Raw genomic sequence first — 20,826 nt, forward strand, 5'->3', positions numbered from 1 at the left:
CACAACGGTGGAGAGTGAGCCACGCTCCGGTCGGCATCAACACGCTGAAATGACCGGATCATTTCCAAAGTGAACGCTGCGATGATGTGGGACCGTCGTGTGACTATCCGAGAAATTGCGGAAGAGGTGGACATCAGCATTTTTTCGGCACATTCCACCGTGAAAGAAGATTTTGCCATGAAAGTGTGGCGGCGAAATTCATCGGCACAAAGCTGATGGCGCAGCAACAGCGCCTCCGTGTTGAAGCCTCACAGGACATGTTGTAACATGTCCAGCTTGTCCACAATTTCTCGGATAGTCACACGACTGAAAAGCCACCAAAAGCCGTCTGAATCTTCCGAATGAGCCTTAAAACAGACTAACTAGACAGACTACTCAGGTTAGTTTGCGGTTAGGATCAGCATCCACTGTGTGGAACTCAATATTGGATTTCAACTCTGTGGATTTCAGTGTTGGACTGTGAAGAACTCTCAGCGACATGGTAGTATGAAGGAAATAAATACCTCGGGGGTCTGGGGGTCTTCCCCTAGAACATTTTCAATTAAGTAGATGCTATTTCCTGTATTCTGGTGCATGTTAACACCATATTAGCACCAGATAATCCAAACAGGTTCTGTGAGATATAGTACTGGTTCTATATATGATCTATATACTATATATCGTAGATCAACAAAGTTGCTTTCCATTAACTTTCTGTCTTTAACTTTCAAGCTGAATTTGCAAACTGAAGTTTAATGGCATTTTCAAGAGGACATTTTTATTTTTAGTGATCCCAGATACTTATCCCGGCGGGTAGTCAACTTAAAACTGGTGGAAACCCGGATATGCAATGTTAACTTTACTTGCTAGCTTTGAAAAGCTGTTTCCACAAGATGTAGTGTGGTAGCTCCTCATGCAATAGGCATCTCTATCTAATAATATAGAAGAGGCCAGTTGATTGTTTTTTCCACCCAAGAGGGCAATTTAGTGTATTTTGCCAACCAGGAGGGCACTTTAGCACATGTTTTTGGCTCCCAAGAGAACACTTCAGCACGCCTTTTTGCCTCCCTAATAGGACATTTCAACACACGTTTTGGCTCCCAAGAGGGCACTTGAGGGCAGTTTAGCAGATGTTTTGGCTCCCAAGAGGGCAGTTTAGCACACATTTTGGCTCCCAAGAGGGCACTTGAGGGCAGTTTAGCAGACGTTTTGGCTCCTAAGAGGGCAGTTTAGCACACATTTTGGCTCCCAAGATGGCACTTTAGCACACGTTCTGGCTCCCAAGAGGGCACTTTAGCACGTGTTGGCTCCCAAGAGGGCACTTAAGCACACGTTTTGGCTCTCAAGAGGGCACTTGAGAGCATTTTAGCACATGTGTTGGCTCCCAAGAGGGGACTTCAGGGCACTTTAGCACATGTGTTGGTGCCCAAGAGGGATCTTTAGCACACGTTTTGGCTCCCAAGAGGGCACTTTAGTACACATTTTGGCTTCCAAGATGGCACTTGAGGGCAGTTTAGTACATGTTTTGGCTCCCAAGAGGGCACTTTAGCACACGTTTTGGCTCCCAAGAGGGCACTTTAGTACACATTTTGGCTTCCAATATGGCACTTGAGGGCAGTTTAGTACATGTTTTGGCTCCCAAGAGGGCACTTTAGCACACGTTTTGGCTCCCAAGAGCACACTTTAGCACACATTTTGGCTCCCAAGAGGGCACTTTAGCACACATTTTGGCTCCCAAGAGGGCACTTTAGCACACATTTTGGCTCTCAAGAGGGCACTTTAGCACACGTTTTGGCTCCCAAGAGCACACTTTAGCACACATTTTGGCTCCCAAGAGGGCACTTTAGCACACGTTTTGGCTCCCAAGAGGGCACTTGAGGGCAGTTTAGCAGACGTTTTGGCTCCCAAGAGGGCACTTTAGCACATGTGTTGGCTCCCAAGAGGGCACTTTAGCACACGTTATGGCTCCCAAGAGGGCACTTGAGGGCATTTTAGCACATGTGTTGACTCCCAAGAGGGGACTTGAGGGCACTTTAGCACATGTGTTGGCGCCCAAGAGGGCACTTTAGCACACGTTTTGGCTCCCAAGAGGGCACTTTAGCACACGTTGTGGCCCCCAAGAGGGCACTTTAGCACACGTTTTTCAACAACTGGGCCACAAGGTGGGGCAACCCCCCATGCACACCACTGGTCAAAACAGTTGTTTATTATAGTTTGCTGTGTGTTTTGAATAAATGTGTGTGAAAATTATTTTCTGCTTTATTTTTTCCTTTCTTATTTCTGATTGTAAATCTTTATTACACTTATAAAACATCACTATAACATATATCTTCTGAAAGTACAGGTTGTCCTGAAAAAAAGAGACATAAAACTTATTGTGGGATGCAGGGAGAGCTGTTAACAGCAATAATAAAACATTTATGCCAGGTGAGTGAACTGTCCAAAAAATGCCCTCAGACCCCAGAGGGTTAAAAAGATAACCACTTGTCATAAAAACCTAAAGCAACACACAGGAGTTTGACTCCAGACAGCTGTATACAAACCAGAGGAGTTAAACAGAAAAAGTGAGGCACAAAGATATTTCACACTCATAAATTTAACAATAACCATCTCACAGTAAACACTTCACACAAACTGTACACAGATCTTGTAGTCAATTCTGTCCGACAGACTGGGACAATCCTCTCTTACTTAAAGAGAAACATAAAACACTTGATCCAAAGTCATTCCAGGATGGTCCCCCGTCAGTACCCAAATACAGCTGCAGAGGGCTCGCAGAATCTCTGCTTCTCACTGTCTTTTGGGGTTCATCAGGGTTAGTCAAAATGTTTGCTAAACGTTTTGAGAAAGTCCATTCTGGAATAAAATGAATTAATGTTTATAGTGAATATATAACTAATGTGGTCTGTCCTGGTATAAATAAAGGGGAAAAAAAGCAAAATTACAGCTTTTTATCAAATCATTTTCTGCTTTGAAGTCATACAAATGAATAAACGAGTTTTTCTGTCACTGTGTGAAAATATTGGACTTGTTCATTCTCAAATGCCTTATAATGATGATTCACATTCACTCATTCTCAGACACACTCACTCGTATACAAATATGAAACCCATGTCTTCTTCCCATGTCTCTGCAGCTGCTCTGCCTGTTCAGCCATCAGCAGTGGTCATTGAGGACAAGGAGCGAACATGTGACTCTTTACTCATGTGCATCGTGACGGTGTTGAGCCACGGCCTGAGGAGTGGTGGAGGAGTCGGTGACGTCCTCCGTAAGCCATCAAAGGAGGTACAAAGAACTACTACAACTTGAAAAGTGTATGTGAGGTCATTTTCAAACCTGTAGTTTGTTTGGTCAACTTTTTTCTTGGTTTGGTTTGAATTCACACGGTAAAGTTTCTTCATGGACCAAAACTCGTAGACACAAGGCACATGTGAGCACTCTGTCAACACATCGGTCAGAATTCCTTTTTATGTTCCAGGGTAAATGTCACAGCACCAATTTCAGCGTCCTGTTAAACTGAGGTGTCATATCAGCACGATCACTTTCATCAGCTGGTTTTGTCTTGGTCAGTTTTTTTTTTTTTTTTTTTTTGGTTTGTTTTTTAATGTGACACTGGTAGAAGTCAAAATTTGGAATAAAACGTTTTTTTTTTTTTTTTTTACACAGATGTCCAAAATAATGTATGAATGAATCAAATGCAACATGCCTCAATGCTTTAAACAACATATTTGTAAAATTGTATTTCTTTTAAATTGTATATGTCTGGGCTCTGCGTTCTCAGGCGCAGGACTACTTTCTGTCCCTAGGCTGAATAAAAAGTCTGTGAGCCACAGAGCCTTCTCTTATTGTGCACACGTTTTGTGGAATGATCTCCTTACGGAGATAAAAACAATCAGATTATGTAGAGAATTTCAAGTCCAGACTTAAGATGGAGCTATTCTCCCTCTTGTATGGTTAGCATACTGGCACATTTTGGAACTGTGTTTCCTTTCCCTTTAACTCATCTTATTAGCAAAGGAACAGGATTCTGCCTCACTTCATCTAAATTCTGGGTCTGCTAGTGAAGCTCAGGGCTGGCTACCGGTGATCACCTTTGTATTCTCTTTGCTTCCATGTTGATTTACTGTTGGTGAACTCATACCTTAGGTGCAATCTAACTGGCCAACTGATTCTGCTCTTTTTCTCTCTCTCTGAGGCACTGATGGCATTGTGCAAGGCTGATAGTTGCACACCACAGGGCGCTGGACTGAACATGAGATGCCCTGGCCAAAGCTGATGCAGCACACTGCTGTCTGCTTTTGGAATATAGTCCACCATGAGGACAGCTTGTGCAACAGCCCACTGCTGCTGTGATGGATGGACGGTGGCCCTAGGGCACACAAGGGCACTGGATGACCCCCTGCCTGCGGCATCAATGACTGCACGCTCATCTCAATAATGCATTTTGCTTTTGATGCTGCTGTGGTTTTTCTGTTTCCTGTTTCTTCAGCTTGGTAAAAACTTTATAAAAACCTTGTAACTGTTAGAATGGCCTAAGCAGTGGGTCACCCCTCTGCGTCTGGCCTGCTTGAGGTTTCATCCTCAACATCATCAGAGGGAGTTTTTCCTTGCCACTGTCACTTGTGTACTTGCTCTAGGAGTTGGTAAAGTTACACCTTGCTCGTGTGAAGCACTTTAAGGCAGCTTTGTTGTGATTTGGTGCTATATAAATGAAATAAATTGAAAATTGAATTGAATAATGAATTAAACTGAATGAATCAATAATAGTTGAACAGGGTGGAGCTTGAAAATGCCTTCAAACTAAACTTGACTTTTTAATGAGAACAACACAACTGCTTTATGACTTCTTTAATGCTGTTTTCTTCACCAGGAGCCACTATTTGCTGCCAGAGTGATCTACGATCTGCTGTTCTTCTTCATGGTCATCATCATTGTCCTCAACCTCATCTTTGGTGTCATTATTGATACGTTTGCTGACCTGAGGAGTGAAAAGCAGAAGAAAGAGGAAATTCTGAAGACAACCTGTTTCATTTGTGGTGAGGGATTATTTTCTGTCCAGGTGAAATTGCATTTCAAATCCATCTGACATAAAGTCCAACCAATATTATTGGTTATCATTTTTCCACCTTTGCTTAGTTTTTTTCTTTCAAACGGCCTGCACACTAATATTCTAACTTTGTCTTTTGAACATAATTGTTGCAATTTTGAAATGACTGAGCCCTGTATGGGGGTCCAGTGAGGGACTCCATTGTTCTGCTGGGTGACTGCAATGCTCATGTGGGCAATGACAGAAACACCTGCAGAGGGGTGATTGCAAGGAATGTCCTCCCTGATCTAAAGCAAGTGGTCGTTTGTTGTTGGACCTCTGTGCTAGTTATGGGCTGCCCATAATGAGCACCATGTTCGAACATAAGGATGCTCATAAGTGTACATGATACCACAGCATCTGAGGCCGAAGGTCGATGATCGATTTTGTGATTGTATCATTTGATCTGAGGCCGCATGTTCTGTACACTCGGGTGAAGAGAGAGCCAAAGCTATTCACTGATTACCATCTGGTGGTGAGTTGGATCAGGGGGTGGGGAGGACTTTGGACAGACTTGGTAAGCTCAAACGGATAGTGTGGATGAACTGGGAATATCTGGAGGAGCCCACTGTGCAACAGATCTTCAACTCACACCTCTGGTGGAGCTTTTCTAGCATCCCTGTGGAGGTTGGGGTCATTGAACCAGAATGGGCAATGTTCAAAGCTTCCATTGCTGAAGTGGCCAAAGGTTTTAGGTGCCTCAAGAGGCGAACACAGTGGTGGTCAGGGAAGCTGTCCGACTGTAGAAGGAGACCTTCCGGAATATGTTATCTCGGAGGACTCCGGAAGGCAGTTGCAAGGTACCAACAGGCCCAAAGGGCTGCAGCCTCTGCTGTGAGGGGAGGCAAAGCAGGGGGTGTGGGAGGAGTTTGAAGTAACCATGGAGAAGGACTTTCAGTCAGCACCAAGGTGCTTCTGGTGGACCGCAAAGCACCTCAGAAGAATGGGGAATCATCCAAGCTGTCTACAGTAAGGATGGGACTCAACTCTCAGGAGGTAATTGGGTGCTGGAAAGAACACTTTGAGAAACTCCTGCATCAGACTGGAGCACCCTCGATAGTAGGGTCAGAGGTGGAAGCTGATGCGAGATCATCATCAGTTTCCATTGGTGAAAGTCACTGAGGCAGTTAAACAACTCTGCAGTGGCAAAGCCCCGGGGGTTGATGAGATAGGTCCAGAAATGTTGAGGGCTCTGCATGTGGAGAGATTGTCTTGGGTGAGATGTCTCCTCTATAATGCGTTGAGGTCTGGAACAGTTCCTAAGGAGTGGCAAACTAGGGCTGTGGTCCCCATATTTAAAAAGGGAGACCAGAGAGTGTGTGCCAATTATAGGGGCATCACACTACTCAGCCTCCCTGGTAAAGTCTACTCCAGGGTGCTGAAAGGAGGTTTCGGCTGATAGTCGAACCTCAAATTGAAGAGGAACAATGTGGGTTCCGTCATGGCTGTGGACCAGCAGACCAGCTCTTCACTCTTACAAGGATCCTGGAGGGAGCCTGGAAGTGTGCACATCCAGTCTACATGTGTTTTTTGGACTTGAAAGGCATATGATCGGGTACCCCGGGAGATACTGTGGGAGGTACTGCGGGAGCATGGAGTGAGGGGGTCCCTTCTTAGGGCCATCCAATCTCTGTACTCACAAAGCAAGAGCTGTGTTCGGGTTCTCAGCAGTAAGTCGGACTCGTTTTGGGTGGGGGTTGGAATCCATCAGGGCTGCACCTGGTCACCAATCTTGTTTGTGATATTCATGGACAGGATATCAAGGTGTCGTCGGCAGAGGAGGGTCTTCAGTTTGGTTGGCTCAGGGTCTTATCACTGCTTTTAGCAAATGATGTGGTCTTGTTGGCTTCATCCGCCTGTGACCTCCAGCACTCACTCGATCAGTTCGTAGCTGAGTGTGAAGTTGCTTGCACCTCTAAATCTGAGGCCATGGTTCTCAGCAGGAAAACGATGGAATGCCTACTCCGGGTATGGAATGCGGTTTTGCCCCAAGTGAAGGAGTTCAAGTACCTTGGGGTCTTGTTCATGAGTGAGGGGACAATGGAGAATGAGATTGACCGGAGAGGTGGCGCAGCAGGGATGGTGTTGCATTCACTCTGCTGTACTGTTGTGGCGAAAAGGGAACTGAGCCAAAAGGCGAAGCTCTCAATCTGCTCGTTAATCTTTGTTCCAATTCTCACCTGTGGTCATGAGGGTTGCGTCATGATCAATAGAAGTAGATCTCGGGTACAAGCGGTTGAGATGCGTTTCCTCAGGAGGGTTGCTGGTGTCTCCCTTTGAGATAAGGTGAGAAACTCGGTCATCTGTGAGGAGCTTGGAGTAGAGCCACTGCTCCTTTGCATTGAAAGGAGCCAGCTGAAGTGGTTCAGGTATCTGATAAGGATGCCCCCTGGACACCTCCTAGGGTGTGGTCCAGGCACGTCCTGCTGGGTGGAGACTCTGGGGAAGACTCAGGACTGGGTGGAGAGATTATATCTCCACACTGACCGGGGAACACCTTGGTATCCCTCAGAGGTGGTTAATGTGGCCTGAGAAAGGGAAGTTTGGGGTTTCTTGCTGGAGCTGTTGCCCCGTGACTTGGTCACAGAAAAGTGGTTGAAAGTGAGTGAGAGTGAGTATGTAAGTCTCTGTGTCGCAGCAGAAATAATGCCTACATCAGTAGCGAAATGATCTACTTACTTTACAAACAAATAAACATACATTGGCTCATCAGTTAAACTTAGTCCAGAACTGTTGTAAAACTTGGTCCCGGAGTAATATTGACTAAAAGCATTTTAGTTGTTAAAATATTATTATTATGCTTATTATTATTATTATTATAAGTAGTTATAGTATTAATGTAATTAGTAGTAATATTTAGTAGTATGAAAAATGTCTTCAAAACCTGACCTTTAATCTAGGGGTGTTGTGAGGAGCCTCCCCCCCCCCCCCCCCCCACCACCACCACACACATACACACACACACCACGCTCTTTGGGTCTGAATTCACCCCTGCTTTGTTGTCTGAGCAGGAAGAATGGATAATGTGTGTATTTATGCATGACCTGATTGACAGGTAAGGCTTTATGTGGATTTGGGGGGAAAAAGTACTAATATTTGTTATTTCCTCATGAATCTTTAGCTTTTTACCCGAGGCCATCAAAATATGGCCGTCGAGTATTGGGAAGGCTTTGTGTCTGTCTGTCCATTTGTCTGTCTGTCCCTCTGTCTATGCAATTAAATATACACATGCACAAGATCAGAACCAATGTCACACAACATATTTTCTGCACTTTTAAAAGTGTCAACAAATCAACAGAGCGACAAAGGTTCACCATTATCACATTAAAACATTTTCCTGCTCAGTTATTCTGACAGAGTGCATTAGTGTAGCACAAACAAGCGGAAAACATCTTTCTTAAAACCCAGAGTGGCTTCCAACCGTCGTCACAACAGACAAGACCTTCACTGTCTGCCAAGTGCAAGAAAAGTGTTCAGAGCAACACCAACCGCTGTGCCTTGCCTGATGAAAGTGTTCAACAGCATGTCAGGTCTACTTCTGTGGAAGATCTGAAGCAAAAGAAGCTGCCTGTAGAAATTCATCAATATCCTGAGGCTTCTGTTTGATGATGTAACCACCACAGTTCTTGTCAGTGACACAAGAAGCGAAGCCTCCAATGTTCAGTCAAGAGTAAAGTAAGGCTGTGTCATCACCCCAGTCTGCTGGATCATGTTTGTGGCCACAATCCTCCAATTGATCAAAGACAAGGTGCTACCACAAATTGATATCAAGCTCTTCAACCTGAGCTGACTGAGAGCCAAAAAAAGAAAATCATCAAGACTTCTCTCCTGGACTTCCAGTATGCTGATGACAGGAGCATGACATCTTTTTCAGAAGAAGGTTTCATAAAATCCTTGAAACCTTCAATAAAGCCAACAATAAGCTAGGTCTTCACATCAACCTGAAGAAGATGCAGATCCTGTGATAGTCTCCACCCAACATGGTCAACTCAAAGCTTGCTTCTGTGAGACTGCATGGACAGGTCCTCGGAAACGTGACCGGCTTTCTCAGACATGAGAATATTCCAGATTTTTTAGGATGGTTCCTGAGACTGAAGCAAATCCCAGACTCATATTTGAATGGGTATCATGCAGATTGTTTTCATCCAAAATTGTCCACTGGTTCCCTGTTTTGTGTGTGATATATTGATTAGAAATTCAAGTAGGGGAACACGTTTGCTGAAAACTGGACATTTTTGTTGTTTGTATTGGATAAGAACAGTTGCACTGGCCTATGGTGAAGATTCACCAGCACTTTTTCAAAGCCATCTGTCCACAAATATCATATAATTTCTAGAAGTTGTTTCTTTTTCATTTAGAAAAAAAAAAAAAAAAGGGTCTCAAGAGAGTGGAAAGATGGCACCGGTGTGTGTGGCTGCTCATCTGTCATTTTCAATTTTCTTTGTGTTTTTGTTTTTATAATACTTCCTTGATGACTCTTTTAATCCGGTTCAGTCAGTATCTGGCCCTATGCATGAGTACAGACATACTCTGGACCTGGTTCTTTCCTGTGGTCTGTATGTGACTAACTTGGACATTTGTGACTTTGGATTCTCAGACCTGCCTGTTTTATTCCCTGTTGCTTTGACACACACAGCAGTTAAAACTCGTGCTCTTGTTTGGTGCTGTTGGGTTATTAACCCTTCTACTGCCGATCAGTTTTCTACTGCTTCAGAAAACAGTCCAGAAGAGGGCAGAAGAAGGTGTGGTCCTGAAGCACAACCTCAGGAGCTGCTCCACTGACTGGACGACTTGGGAAGAATACAAGATTTTCAGAGAATTTAGGAATAAACCATCTTTCTTACCACCAAGGGATTACCACAGTGGTGACTGTCTGTATTTGCATACTGTGCATCCAGAAAGTTTTCACAGCGCTTCACTTTTGCCACATTTTGTTATGTTACAGCCTTACTCCAAAATGGGGGAAATTCTTTTTTCATCAGAGTTTTACACACAACACCCCATATTGACAACGTGAACAATTTATTTTTTTAGATTTTTGTAAATTTCTTAAAAATAAACAAACTAAGAAATCACATGTACGTAAGTATCTTATCTTACGTATTCACAACCTTTGCCATAAAGCTCAAAAGTGAGCTTGTGCATCCTGTTTTCACTGATCATCCTTGAGATGTTTCTACAGCTTAATTGGAGTCCACCTGGGGTAAATTCAGTTGATTGGACATGATGTGGAAAGATACATACCTGTCTACATATAAGGTCCCACAGTTGACAGTACATGTCAGAGCACAAACCAAGGATGAAGTCAAAGGAATTGTTTGTAGACCTCTGAGACAGGATTGTCTTGAGGCACAAATCTGGGGAAGGGTACAGAAACATTTCTGCTGGTTAGGAGGTCCCAATGAGCACATTGGCCTCAATCATCTGTAAGTAGAAGAAGTTTGGATTCACCAGGACTGTTCCTAGAGCTGCAGCCTATCTAAAGTGAGCGACCATGGAGAAGGGCCTTAGTCAGGGAGGTGACCAAGAACCCGATGGTCACTCTGCCAGAGCTCCAGCATTCCTCTGTGGAGAGATCAGAACCTTCCAGAAGGACAACCAACTTTGCAGTAATCCACCAGTCAGTCCACCAGTCATCTTCCAGCAGGAAATGACCCTAAGCACACAGCCAAGATATCAAAGGAGTGGCTTCAGGACAACTCTGCGAATGTCCTTGAGTGGCCCAACCAAAGCCCAGACCTGAATCCGATTGAACATCTCTGGAGAGATCTGAAAACGGCTGTGCACTGACGCTTCCCATCCAACCTGATGGAGCTTGAGAGGTCCTGCAAAGAGGAATGGGCAAAATAACAATCTGCATTGCATTTTAATTTTAGTTTACATTGTAGCCTGGAATAATCAAGACACCCAATGTCCTCACTCAATTGGACATTATTTATTACAAGACACACTGATGAATATGCCAAAAATAATATGCCAACTATGACACTGCGATCCGTACAAATAAAATGGACACATGGTGTGTGTGTATGCAACAAATACTCAGTCTGTGTGCAATCCACCATGATGCTTTTGGCAGAGTGATAAGTGGAGGTGTGTGCCTTGACACTGCGTTATGCTTTGCGTCTCATGGCGCCATGCTCACCGAGCTACCATGCCTCCTGCCAAGCCACTGTATATCTTACCTAGTCGCTGTGTCTTTCCAAGCTTTGCTAATCTCCCGCACTATGCTGGCACACAGCTACTGCACACCACTGTGCATGATCACTCAGTGAAATTGCTCTGCCCCAAAACACAAAACAGCCTGAATTATATTTTAATTTCATCTTGTATTCTTAGCATCAAAGTGACTGTGCAGTCAAATCCACATTCAAGCAGAAACTATTTCTTTCAAGATGCAGTAACAAAATAAAACCAAAGGCATCTGTAAGATTAAAGTAAAAGATGCATTATTACCTCTATCTCCACAAATTGCAATGATTGTTCACATTTGTGGATCATGATGGGTCACAATGAAGCAAATTTGAAGATTTTTAAAACCCTGATGGGTTACAATGGTCTCCAACACTAAGATTACCACTGATTGCTACACTACCCTGAGAATCTGATTGTTTTTTAGTCACTTTCATAACCCGTCACGCCCCACAAAAAAGCATTGAGAGACTAGTTTTGATATCGGTTTTATCTTAAACAGTTTTGAGTCACTATGGATTAAAGAAGGGTTATTGTGGGATAAAGTGGTTCAGTTTTGTACAGACCTGAACAAATGTAAGGGAACACACAAACATGTACGTTTGGGTGTTAGACTTAGGCTGCAATCAGTCAGTGGTTTTGTGTTTCGCACAAGAGCCTGGGTTCACTTCCAACCTGCTCCTTTCTGTGTGAAGTTTACATGTTCACCATTGGTTTACCTGGGTTCCCTCCTCGTGCTCTGACTTCCTTCAACTTGATGTTTTGTTTGTCCAGTTGAATTTAGTAATTACAGAGGTGGTTGAATTGGAATCACGGAGAATAAATAATTTCATTTTGGTTGCGCTGTCATTTTAATAATTGCTTTTCATTCCGTGAGAGATATAGATCTTTATTGTCATTGTCGTTAGACGATGGAAGGCAGTTTAGCAGCTCTTTGTTCTCAAAATAGCAGCATAAGACATACACAAAACAATATATGGCATGTAAAAAAATAGAAGAAAAATAACATTGGAGCAGTTATATACACTCAACAAAAATATAAACGCAACACTTTTGGTTTTGCTCTCATTTTGTATGAGATGAACTCAAAGATCTAAAACTTTTTCCACATACACAATATCACCATTTCCCTCAAATATTGTTCACAAACCAGTCTAAATCTGTGATAGTGAGCACTTCTCCTTTGCTGAGATAATCCATCCCACCTCACAGGTGTGCCATATCAAGATGCTGATTAGACACCATGATTAGTGCACAGGTGTGCCTTAGACTGCCCACAATAAAAGGCCACTCTGAAAGGTGCAGTTTTATCACACAGCACAATGCCACAGATGTCGCAAGATTTGAGGGAGTGTGCAATTGGCATGCTGACAGCAGGAATGTCAACCAGAGCTGTTGCTCGTGTATTGAATGTTCATTTCTCTATAAGCCGTCTCCAAAGGCGTTTCAGAGAATTTGGCAGTACATCCAACCAGCCTCACAACCGCAGACCACGTGTAACCACACCAGCCCAGGACCTCCACATCCAGCATGTTCACCTCCAAGATCGTCTGAGACCAGCCACTCGGACAGCTGCTGAAAGAGTCGGTTTGCATAACCAAAGAATTTCTGCACAAACTGTCAGAAACCGTCTCAGGGAAGCTCATCTGCATGCTCGTCGTCCTCATTGGTGTCTTGACCTGACTCTAGTTCGTCGTCGTAACCGACTTGAGTGGGCAAATGCTAACATTCGCTGGTGTTTGGCACGTTGGAGAGTGTTGTGAAAGTGTCGTGTCACGGACCCACAACAGGGGGCGTTAATGAACGGACAATGGATAAGCCAAAAAGTAACAATTTAATGTTGTGAATCACACAACGATGTACAGACAATAACAATACAGTGACTGTCAATCATACACCAGGTGACGTGTGGGCAGGCTCGACGATAGAAGACGCCTGGCGAGAGAAAAGCCGGATCCACACAGCTTCCACCGCCAACGGAGCTGAAGAACACTGGAGCCGCCAAGCCCTGCGCCCCAGGTGGCCGCTGTCTTCAGCAGTCAGACCCGGTACTGCTGGCAGAGAACAGAGACAGTCCAGATGAGTGTGAGGTCGCACACTCAGTAATCCCACAGTCTGTATTCAGTAAGGAGGGAGAACCTCCACCTCCAATCACACACTCGTGCAGCTCCTGTCTAACCACTTATCTGGTTGGGGTGTGAAGCGAAGCCGTCGCTGATCACACCAAACGCCAATCCCACAGATAAGGACACACCACAGGAAAACGGCTGCAAAGAAGTACTGATTATTACTCAATGTTTTGAGTCAGCAGAGAAAGTTACCTGATTGGTAGTTGATTTCTCGGCGGGGAGGTGGAGTTGCAGTCCGGCCTTTATGGTGGTGGTGATGAGTAGTGTATGAGGGACAGCTGGTACGGATGATGAGTGACAGCTGTCACTCCTGGTCGCTCCGACGCCCTCTCGTGCTTGAAGCCCGCACTTCAACCAGGGCGCCATCTTGTGGTGGTGGGCCAGCAGTACCTCCTCTTCAGCGGCCCACACAACAGGACCCCCCCCTCAACGGGCGCCTCCTGGCGCCCGACCAGGCTTGTCTGGGTGCCGCCGGTAGAAGTCGGCCAGGAGGGCCGGGTCCAGGATGAAGCTCCTCTTCACCCAGGAGCGTTCTTCGGGTCCATACCCCTCCCAGTCCACCAAATACTGGAACCCCCGGCCCTTCCGACGGACATCCAGGAGCCAGCGCACGGTCCAAGCCGGCTCCCCGTCGATGATCCGGGCAGGAGGCGGCGCCGGTCCGGGGGTACAGAGGGGTGAAACGTGGTGAGGTTTGATGCGTGACACATGGAAAACCGGGTGGATCCGCAGTGAAGCTGGCAGCTTCAGCTTCACTGTGGCTGGACTGAGGATCTTGAGTATGGGGAAAGGTCCAATGTATCTGTCCTTCAACTTCTGGGATTCCACTTGCAGGGGAATGTCCTTTGTGGAAAGCCAAGCCTCCTACCCAGGCTGATACACAGGGGCCGGGGCACGCCGGCAGTCTGCATGGTTCTTGGCCCTCTTCCGGGCTTTGAGCAGGGCAGAGCGGGCGGTACGCCACACCCGACGGCACCTTCTCAGATGGGCCTGGACTGAGGGCACCCCGACCTCTCCCTCCACTAGCGGGAACAATGGGGGCTGGTACCCCAAACACACTTCAAACAGGGAGAGGCCGGTGGCAGACGAGACTTGGCTGTTATGAGCGTACTCGATCCAGGCCAGATGGTCACTCCAGGCCGTCTGGTGCGCGGAGGTCACGCAGCGGAGGGCCTGCTCCAGTTCCTGGTTAGTCCGCTCTGCCTGCCCGTTCGTCTGAGGGTGGTACCCAGACGAGAGACTGACGGTGGCCCCCAGTTCCCTACAGAAACTCCGCCAGACCTGGGAGGAGAACTGAGGACCACGATCCGAGACAATGTTTGATGGAATCCCATGCAGACACACGACGTGGTGGACCAGGAGGTCTGCAGTCTCCTGGGCCGTTGGGAGCTTCGGGAGGGCCACGAAGTGGGCCGCCTTGGAGAACCGGTCCACTATCGTTAAGATGGTGGTGTTTCCCTGGGACGGCGGGAGGCCCGTGACAAAGTCCAGGCCGATATGAGACCAGGGGCGACGAGGCACAGGCAGAGGCTGGAGGAGGCCTTGGGCCTTGTGGTGGTCAGCTTTGCCCCTGGCACAGGTGGTGCAGGCCTGGACATACTCCCGGACGTCGGCTTCCATAGACTCCCACCAGAAGCGCTGCCGGACTACTGCCACGGTCCTTCGCACCCCTGGGTGACAGGAGAGCTTGGAACCGTGACAGAAGTCAAGGACCACAGCCCTGGCCTCTGGTGAGACGTACAGTTTGTTCTTCGGACCTGTCCCCGGGTCCGGGCTCCATGTCAGGGCCTCCTGGACGGTCTTCTCCACGTCCCAGGTAAGGGCGGCCACGACAGTGGACTCGGGGATGATGGTTTCAGGGGGGTCTGACAGCTCGGTCTTGACCTCCTCTTCGTGCACCCGGGACAGGGCGTCAGATCGTTGGTTCTTTGTCCCGGGGCGGTAGGTGATCCGGAAGTCAAAACGCCCGAAGAACAGCGACCAGCGGGCTTGCCTGGGCTTCAGACGCTTAGCGGTCCGGATGTACTCCAGGTTCCGATGGTCCATGAAAACCGTAAATGGTACCGATGCTCCCTCCAACGGGTGTCTCCACTCCTCAAGAGCCTCCTTCACCGCAAGAAGTTCCCGATTGCCAACGTCATAGTTCCGTTCAGCTGGGGTCAACCTGCGGGAAAAGTAGGCACATGGATGGAGAACCTTGTCGGACTCCCCGCTCTGGGACAGCACGGCTCCTATCCCTGAGTCAGAGGCATCCACTTCAACAACAAACTGGCGCTTGGGATCGGGCTGCACCAGAACCGGTGCAGTCGAGAACCGGCGTTTCAACTCCCTAAACGCGGCTTCGCACTGATCCGACCAGGTGAAGGGGACTTTTGTGGAGGTCAGGGCTGTCAGGGGGCTAACTACCTGACTGTAGCCCTTGATGAACCTCCGGTAGAAATTTGCAAAACCGAGGAACTGTTGTAGTTTCCTACGGTTCGTTGGTTGGGGCCAATCTCTCACCGCCGCAACCTTGGCCGGATCAGGGGCGACGGAGTTGGAGGAGATGATGAACTCCAAGAAGGACAAAGAAGTGCTGTGGAACTCACACTTCTCGCCCTTCACAAACAGCCGGTTCTCCAACAACCGCTGTAGGACCTGACGTACATGCTTGACATGGGTCTCAGGATCCGGAGAAAAGATGAGTATATCGTCTAGATATACGAAAACAAACCGATGCAGGAAGTCCCGCAAGACGTCATTAACCAATGCTTGGAACGTCGCGGGCGCATTGGTGAGGCCGAACGGCATGACCAGGTACTCAAAGTGACCTAACGGGGTGTTAAATGCCGTCTTCCACTCGTCTCCCTCCCGGATCCGAACCAGGTGATAAGCATTCCTAAGATCCAATTTCGTGAAAATTTGGGCTCCATGCAGGGGCGTGAACGCTGAATCCAACAGAGGTAACGGGTATCGGTTGCGAACCGTGATCTCGTTCAGCCCTCTGTAATCAATGCATGGACGGAGTCCGCCGTCCTTCTTGCCCACAAAAAAGAAACCAGCACCCATCTGGGAGGTGGAGTTCCGGATCAACCCGGCAGCTAACGAGTCCCGGATGTAGGTCTCCATTGATTCGCGTTCCGGACGTGAGAGGTTGTACAGCCTGCTGGACGGGTACTCAGCGCCCGGTATCAAATCAATGGCACAATCGTACGGACGGTGCGGGGGCAGCGTGAGTGCCAGATCCTTGCTGAAGACGTCAGCAAGGTCGTGGTACTCGGCCGGCACCGCCGTCAGATTGGGGGGGACTGAAACCTCCTCCTTAGCAGTCACACCGGGTGGAACCGAGGATCCTAAACACTCCCGGTGGCAGGTTTCGCTCCACTGAACCACAACCCCAGACAGCCAATCAATCCGGGGATTGTGTTTTAACACCCATGGAAAACCCAAAATCGCTCGGGAGGTAGAAGGTGTTACATAAAACACAATCTCCTCCCTGTGATTCCCAGACACCACCAATGTCACTGGCTGTGTCTGGTGTGTGATTAGTGGAAGAAGGGTGCCATCTAGCGCCCGCACCGACAATGGTGACGGTAAGGCCACTAGAGGGAGCCCAACCTCCTTTGCCCATCTGCTATCCAGCAGATTCCCCTCTGACCCCGTGTCCACCAGTGCTGGGGCGTGAAGGGTTAGATCCCCACTCAGGATAGTGACTGGGATTCGTGCAGATCATCGGGGTCTCCCCACGTGGGTGTTGTGAACCACCGTTAGCCCAGTCTCTAAGGACGAGTGCTGTTGTTTTGACCGTTTGGGGCATTCTCTCTGTATGTGGTCGGTAGAGCTGCAGAGAAAACACTCTCCCCGGATCAGCCTCCTTTGTCTCTGAACTGATCGTTTTTTGGCCCTGCTCGTTTCCATAGCAACGTCAGCAGGGGGAGCTGTTGTCACGTGGAGAGCCCTGGCAGTGGAGCGTGGGGAAGTTGGCTTCCTTTCGGACCCGGGAGGAAGAGGGACGGCTTGTGCCTGGCCACGCCCCTCGTCTCGTTCCCGTCGGTGTTCCGTTAATCGGTTGTCTAACCGTATAACCAGGTCGATAAGCCCATCTAAATCCCGCGGCTTGTCCTTCGCCACCAGGTGCTCCTTAAGGACCAGAGACAGTCCATTTACAAAGGCGGCGTGGAGCGCAACAGCATTCCAGCTGGCTCGCGCTGCCGCGATGCGGAAGTCGACTGCATACTTCGCTGCGCTCCGACGCCCCTGCCGTATCGACAGCAGCACACTTGAAGCGGTCTCGCCTCAATGAGGGTGGTCGAACACCTGTCGGAACTCCCTCACAAACTCAGTATAGTTGTTGTTAAAGTGCTCCTCTATGTGCTGTTGGTATTTGTGCTTGTCCTCAGCTTCCCCCATGTCTCTTTGTTCGGCCTGTGGGTCTCCTGATTTGAAGGCTCTAATCCAGGGGTGTCCAAACTTTTTTAGTGAGGGCCAAATACAGAAAAATAAACAAAGGGCCGGGCCACACACTAGGTGACATATTGACACATGAATACTGTGTGTATTTCTAACTCACCTATAACGTGAAGAACATTGCACTCAGTGGGAGCAGTGATGCACAATGAGAGCCGCGGCTGAGCCAGCGCACATCAGAGTGGTGGAGTACATCCCCGTATTCAGCATCCACATCAGATAGGAAAGCCTGAAATTCTCTGTGGTACAGTCCTCTAGCTCGAATTATGTTGACAGTTTTTACAACAGTGTTCATCACATCGCCCAGCTGGACAGTCTTGGCACACAGTGCTTCTTGGTGGATTATACAGTGCATCCTAACAGCCTCACCTCCGCTCTCTTTTACCTTGGCGCACACTAACGATGCCATTCCTTTGCGCTCGCCCGCCATGGCCGGAGCTCCATCCGTTGTTACTCCACAGAGCTTGTCCCATTTAAGCCCCATCTTTTCAACTGCCTCTGACACAGCTTCAAAAATATCTTTTCCCGTCGTTGTGCCTTTTAGGCTCATCATATCAAGCAGCTCCGCCGTACAGCAAAAATGATCATCTACTCCCCGCAAAAAAATAACAGTTGCGCGGTGTCTGTGGCATCTGTGCTCTCATCGCATGCTATCGAGTAAAAATCAAAAGCACAAGCTTTGTCTCTCAGCTGAAATTTCAAGTTAGCTGACAAGTCCTCGATTCTCCGCACCACTGTATTTCTGGATAAGCTCACATTGTTGAAATCCGACACTTTTTCTGGGTACATTATTTCTGTGACTTTGATGAGGCACTGCCATTTGCTTGACTTTCTGTGTCCGTCCGGCACCGGTGTACGATGTGTAGCTCTGATGTTTGGTCGCATAGTGCCAACGGACATTATACTCTTTCATCACAGCAACATCTTCATTACAAATCAGACACACTTTCCGTTGATTTCTTTGAAGAAATACTCGTTTTCCCACCGTGTTTGAAATCTTCTACATTCACTTGCTATTTTGCATTTCTTCGGCGCTGCCATTTCTTCTTCTTCGGTGCTGTAAAAGTTTTTCTTCACTTAATTTCATTTCTGTGGCTGGCTAGATGGAGCCAATGGCTGCCTCCATGTAGTGTTCAAACTGAGAAGTGCAACAAAGTTGAGCTCAAGCTTCTTGTGCGGGCCATATTCAGTTATATTTTCAGAATTTGCTGCGGGCCAATAAAAAGTGAACGGACCGCGGGCCGTAGTTTGGACACCCCTGCTCTAATCAGAGTCCTCACTTTACTACTGAGCCACGGCTTCTGGTTAGGAAACACTTTAACAGTTTTAATTGTTGACACAGCCTCAGTACAGAAGCTGATGTAGGAGAGGACAGCTTATGTGTGTTCCTCCAAGTCTGTCCCTCAGCAAACATTCCCCTGTCTGTGGTGTCAGAGCAGTCCTGCACGGCTGAAGTGGCTTCCTCAGTCCACTCTTGGACTGTTTTAACAGATGTCCTCTGTTGGCAGATTAGTGGTCTGTATGCAGGAGTCAGGGCAGCGAAAGGTGGTCTGATAGTCCTAGGTGTGGTGGTGGGGGTGGCCTTATATATATCTGGGATGTTAGTGTAGACTTGGTCCAGGGCGTTCTTCTCACTTGTGGTTCAAGTCAAGTCAAAACAACTTTATTTGTCCAATTCTCCAGTGCATGCACAGACATATTAAGAATTGAAATTTTGTTACTCTCAGTCTCCCAAACACAGAGTAATAAAAAAAAAATCACAACAGTAGACTACAAAACAAATATATGACTATGGTAGACAGTAGAATGTGGTCAGTGAGGTACCTGGAGGTAACAGAATGTCTTGTGCAAATTGAGCAGTGATTCAACATTGATGATCTTATTCAAATTAATTTAAAGTGTATGTACTGCATAAGCAGTCCTTGGAGATATGTTCAGTGTTTGTGAGGTGGGTGTCAGGAGTAAGAAGTCAGTGACTGGGTGGGGGGATCCAGAGTTTGTGTGTGAGGGGAGCAGCAGTGGAAACAGGGGAAGAGCAGAGACAGGGAGAGAGTTGAGTGCTCTGACAGCCTGCTGAGTGAAACTGTCCCTCAGATGGCTGGTCCTGGCCCGGAGACTCTGCAGTCTCCTTCCTGACGGTAGCAGGCTGAAGAGGCAGTTTAATGGGTGGGTGGGATCTCCCGCGATGTGGATGGTCTTGAGGATGAGGTGGGTGCAATATATGTCTTGGAGGGGAGGGAGCGAGAGGTTCCTATGATCTTCTCAGCTGCTCTCACCTCTGAGAGCAGGTACCATGTGCACCGTACCACACCATGATGCAGCTTGACAGGATGCTCTCAATCATGCTCTTGTAGAAGATGGAATAGGCAATCCATCGGTTTCCTGCTGAGAACCATGGCCTCAGATTTAGAGGTGCTGATCCTAATCCCAGCCGCTTCACACTCAGCTGCGAACCAATCCAGTGAGTGTTGGAGGTCACCGGCCGATGAAGCCAACAGGATCACATCATCTGCAAAAAGCAGTGATGAGACCCTGAGTCCACCAAACCGGAAGCCCTCCTTCCCCTGACTACACCTCATTATCCTGCCCATGAATATCACAAACAGGAATGGTGACAAGGCGCAGCCCTGGCGGAGGCCAGCCTCCACCGGAAATGAGTCCAACTTACTGCCAAGAACCCGAAAACAGCTCTCACTTTGTGAGTACAGAGATTGGATGGCCCTGAGAAGCGACACCCTCATTCCATACTCCCGCAACACCTCCCACAGTATCTCCCGGGGTACCCAATTATACGCCTTCTCCAAGTCCACATGTAGACTGGGTGGGCATACTCCCAGGCATCCTCCAGGATCCTTGTGAGAATAAAGAGCTGGTTGGTTGTTCCATGACCAGGATGGAACCCACAAGGTTCCTCTTCAATCAGAGGTTTGACTATCGGCCGAACCCTCCTTTCCAGCACCCTGGAGTAGACTTTACCAGGGAGACTGAGTAGTG

The 20,826-nt window shown here is 47.5% G+C and overlaps 1 protein-coding gene and 1 long non-coding RNA gene across 2 annotated transcripts in view; one reads left to right on the forward strand and one right to left on the reverse strand.

Moving 5' to 3' along the window:
* Positions 1–20,826, forward strand: part of LOC117507641 (inositol 1,4,5-trisphosphate receptor type 1-like) — a 535,403-nt gene that overhangs the window by 464,236 nt on the left and 50,341 nt on the right. The window contains exons 57-58 of the mRNA XM_034167459.1: positions 3,116–3,264; positions 4,850–5,015. Of these exons, the coding sequence (XP_034023350.1) occupies positions 3,116–3,264; positions 4,850–5,015 (315 nt within the window). The remainder of the gene's footprint in view (positions 1–3,115; positions 3,265–4,849; positions 5,016–20,826) is intronic.
* Positions 1,797–11,325, reverse strand: LOC117507642. The gene is made up of 3 exons (XR_004559807.1): positions 11,311–11,325; positions 7,161–7,164; positions 1,797–2,166 (listed from the first exon to the last, which is right to left on the reverse strand). It is a non-coding gene; the product is annotated as an uncharacterized LOC117507642 (long non-coding RNA).

Source organism: Thalassophryne amazonica, chromosome 3, assembly GCF_902500255.1.
Source record: "Thalassophryne amazonica chromosome 3, fThaAma1.1, whole genome shotgun sequence".
Taxonomy (NCBI): Eukaryota; Metazoa; Chordata; class Actinopteri; order Batrachoidiformes; family Batrachoididae; genus Thalassophryne; species Thalassophryne amazonica.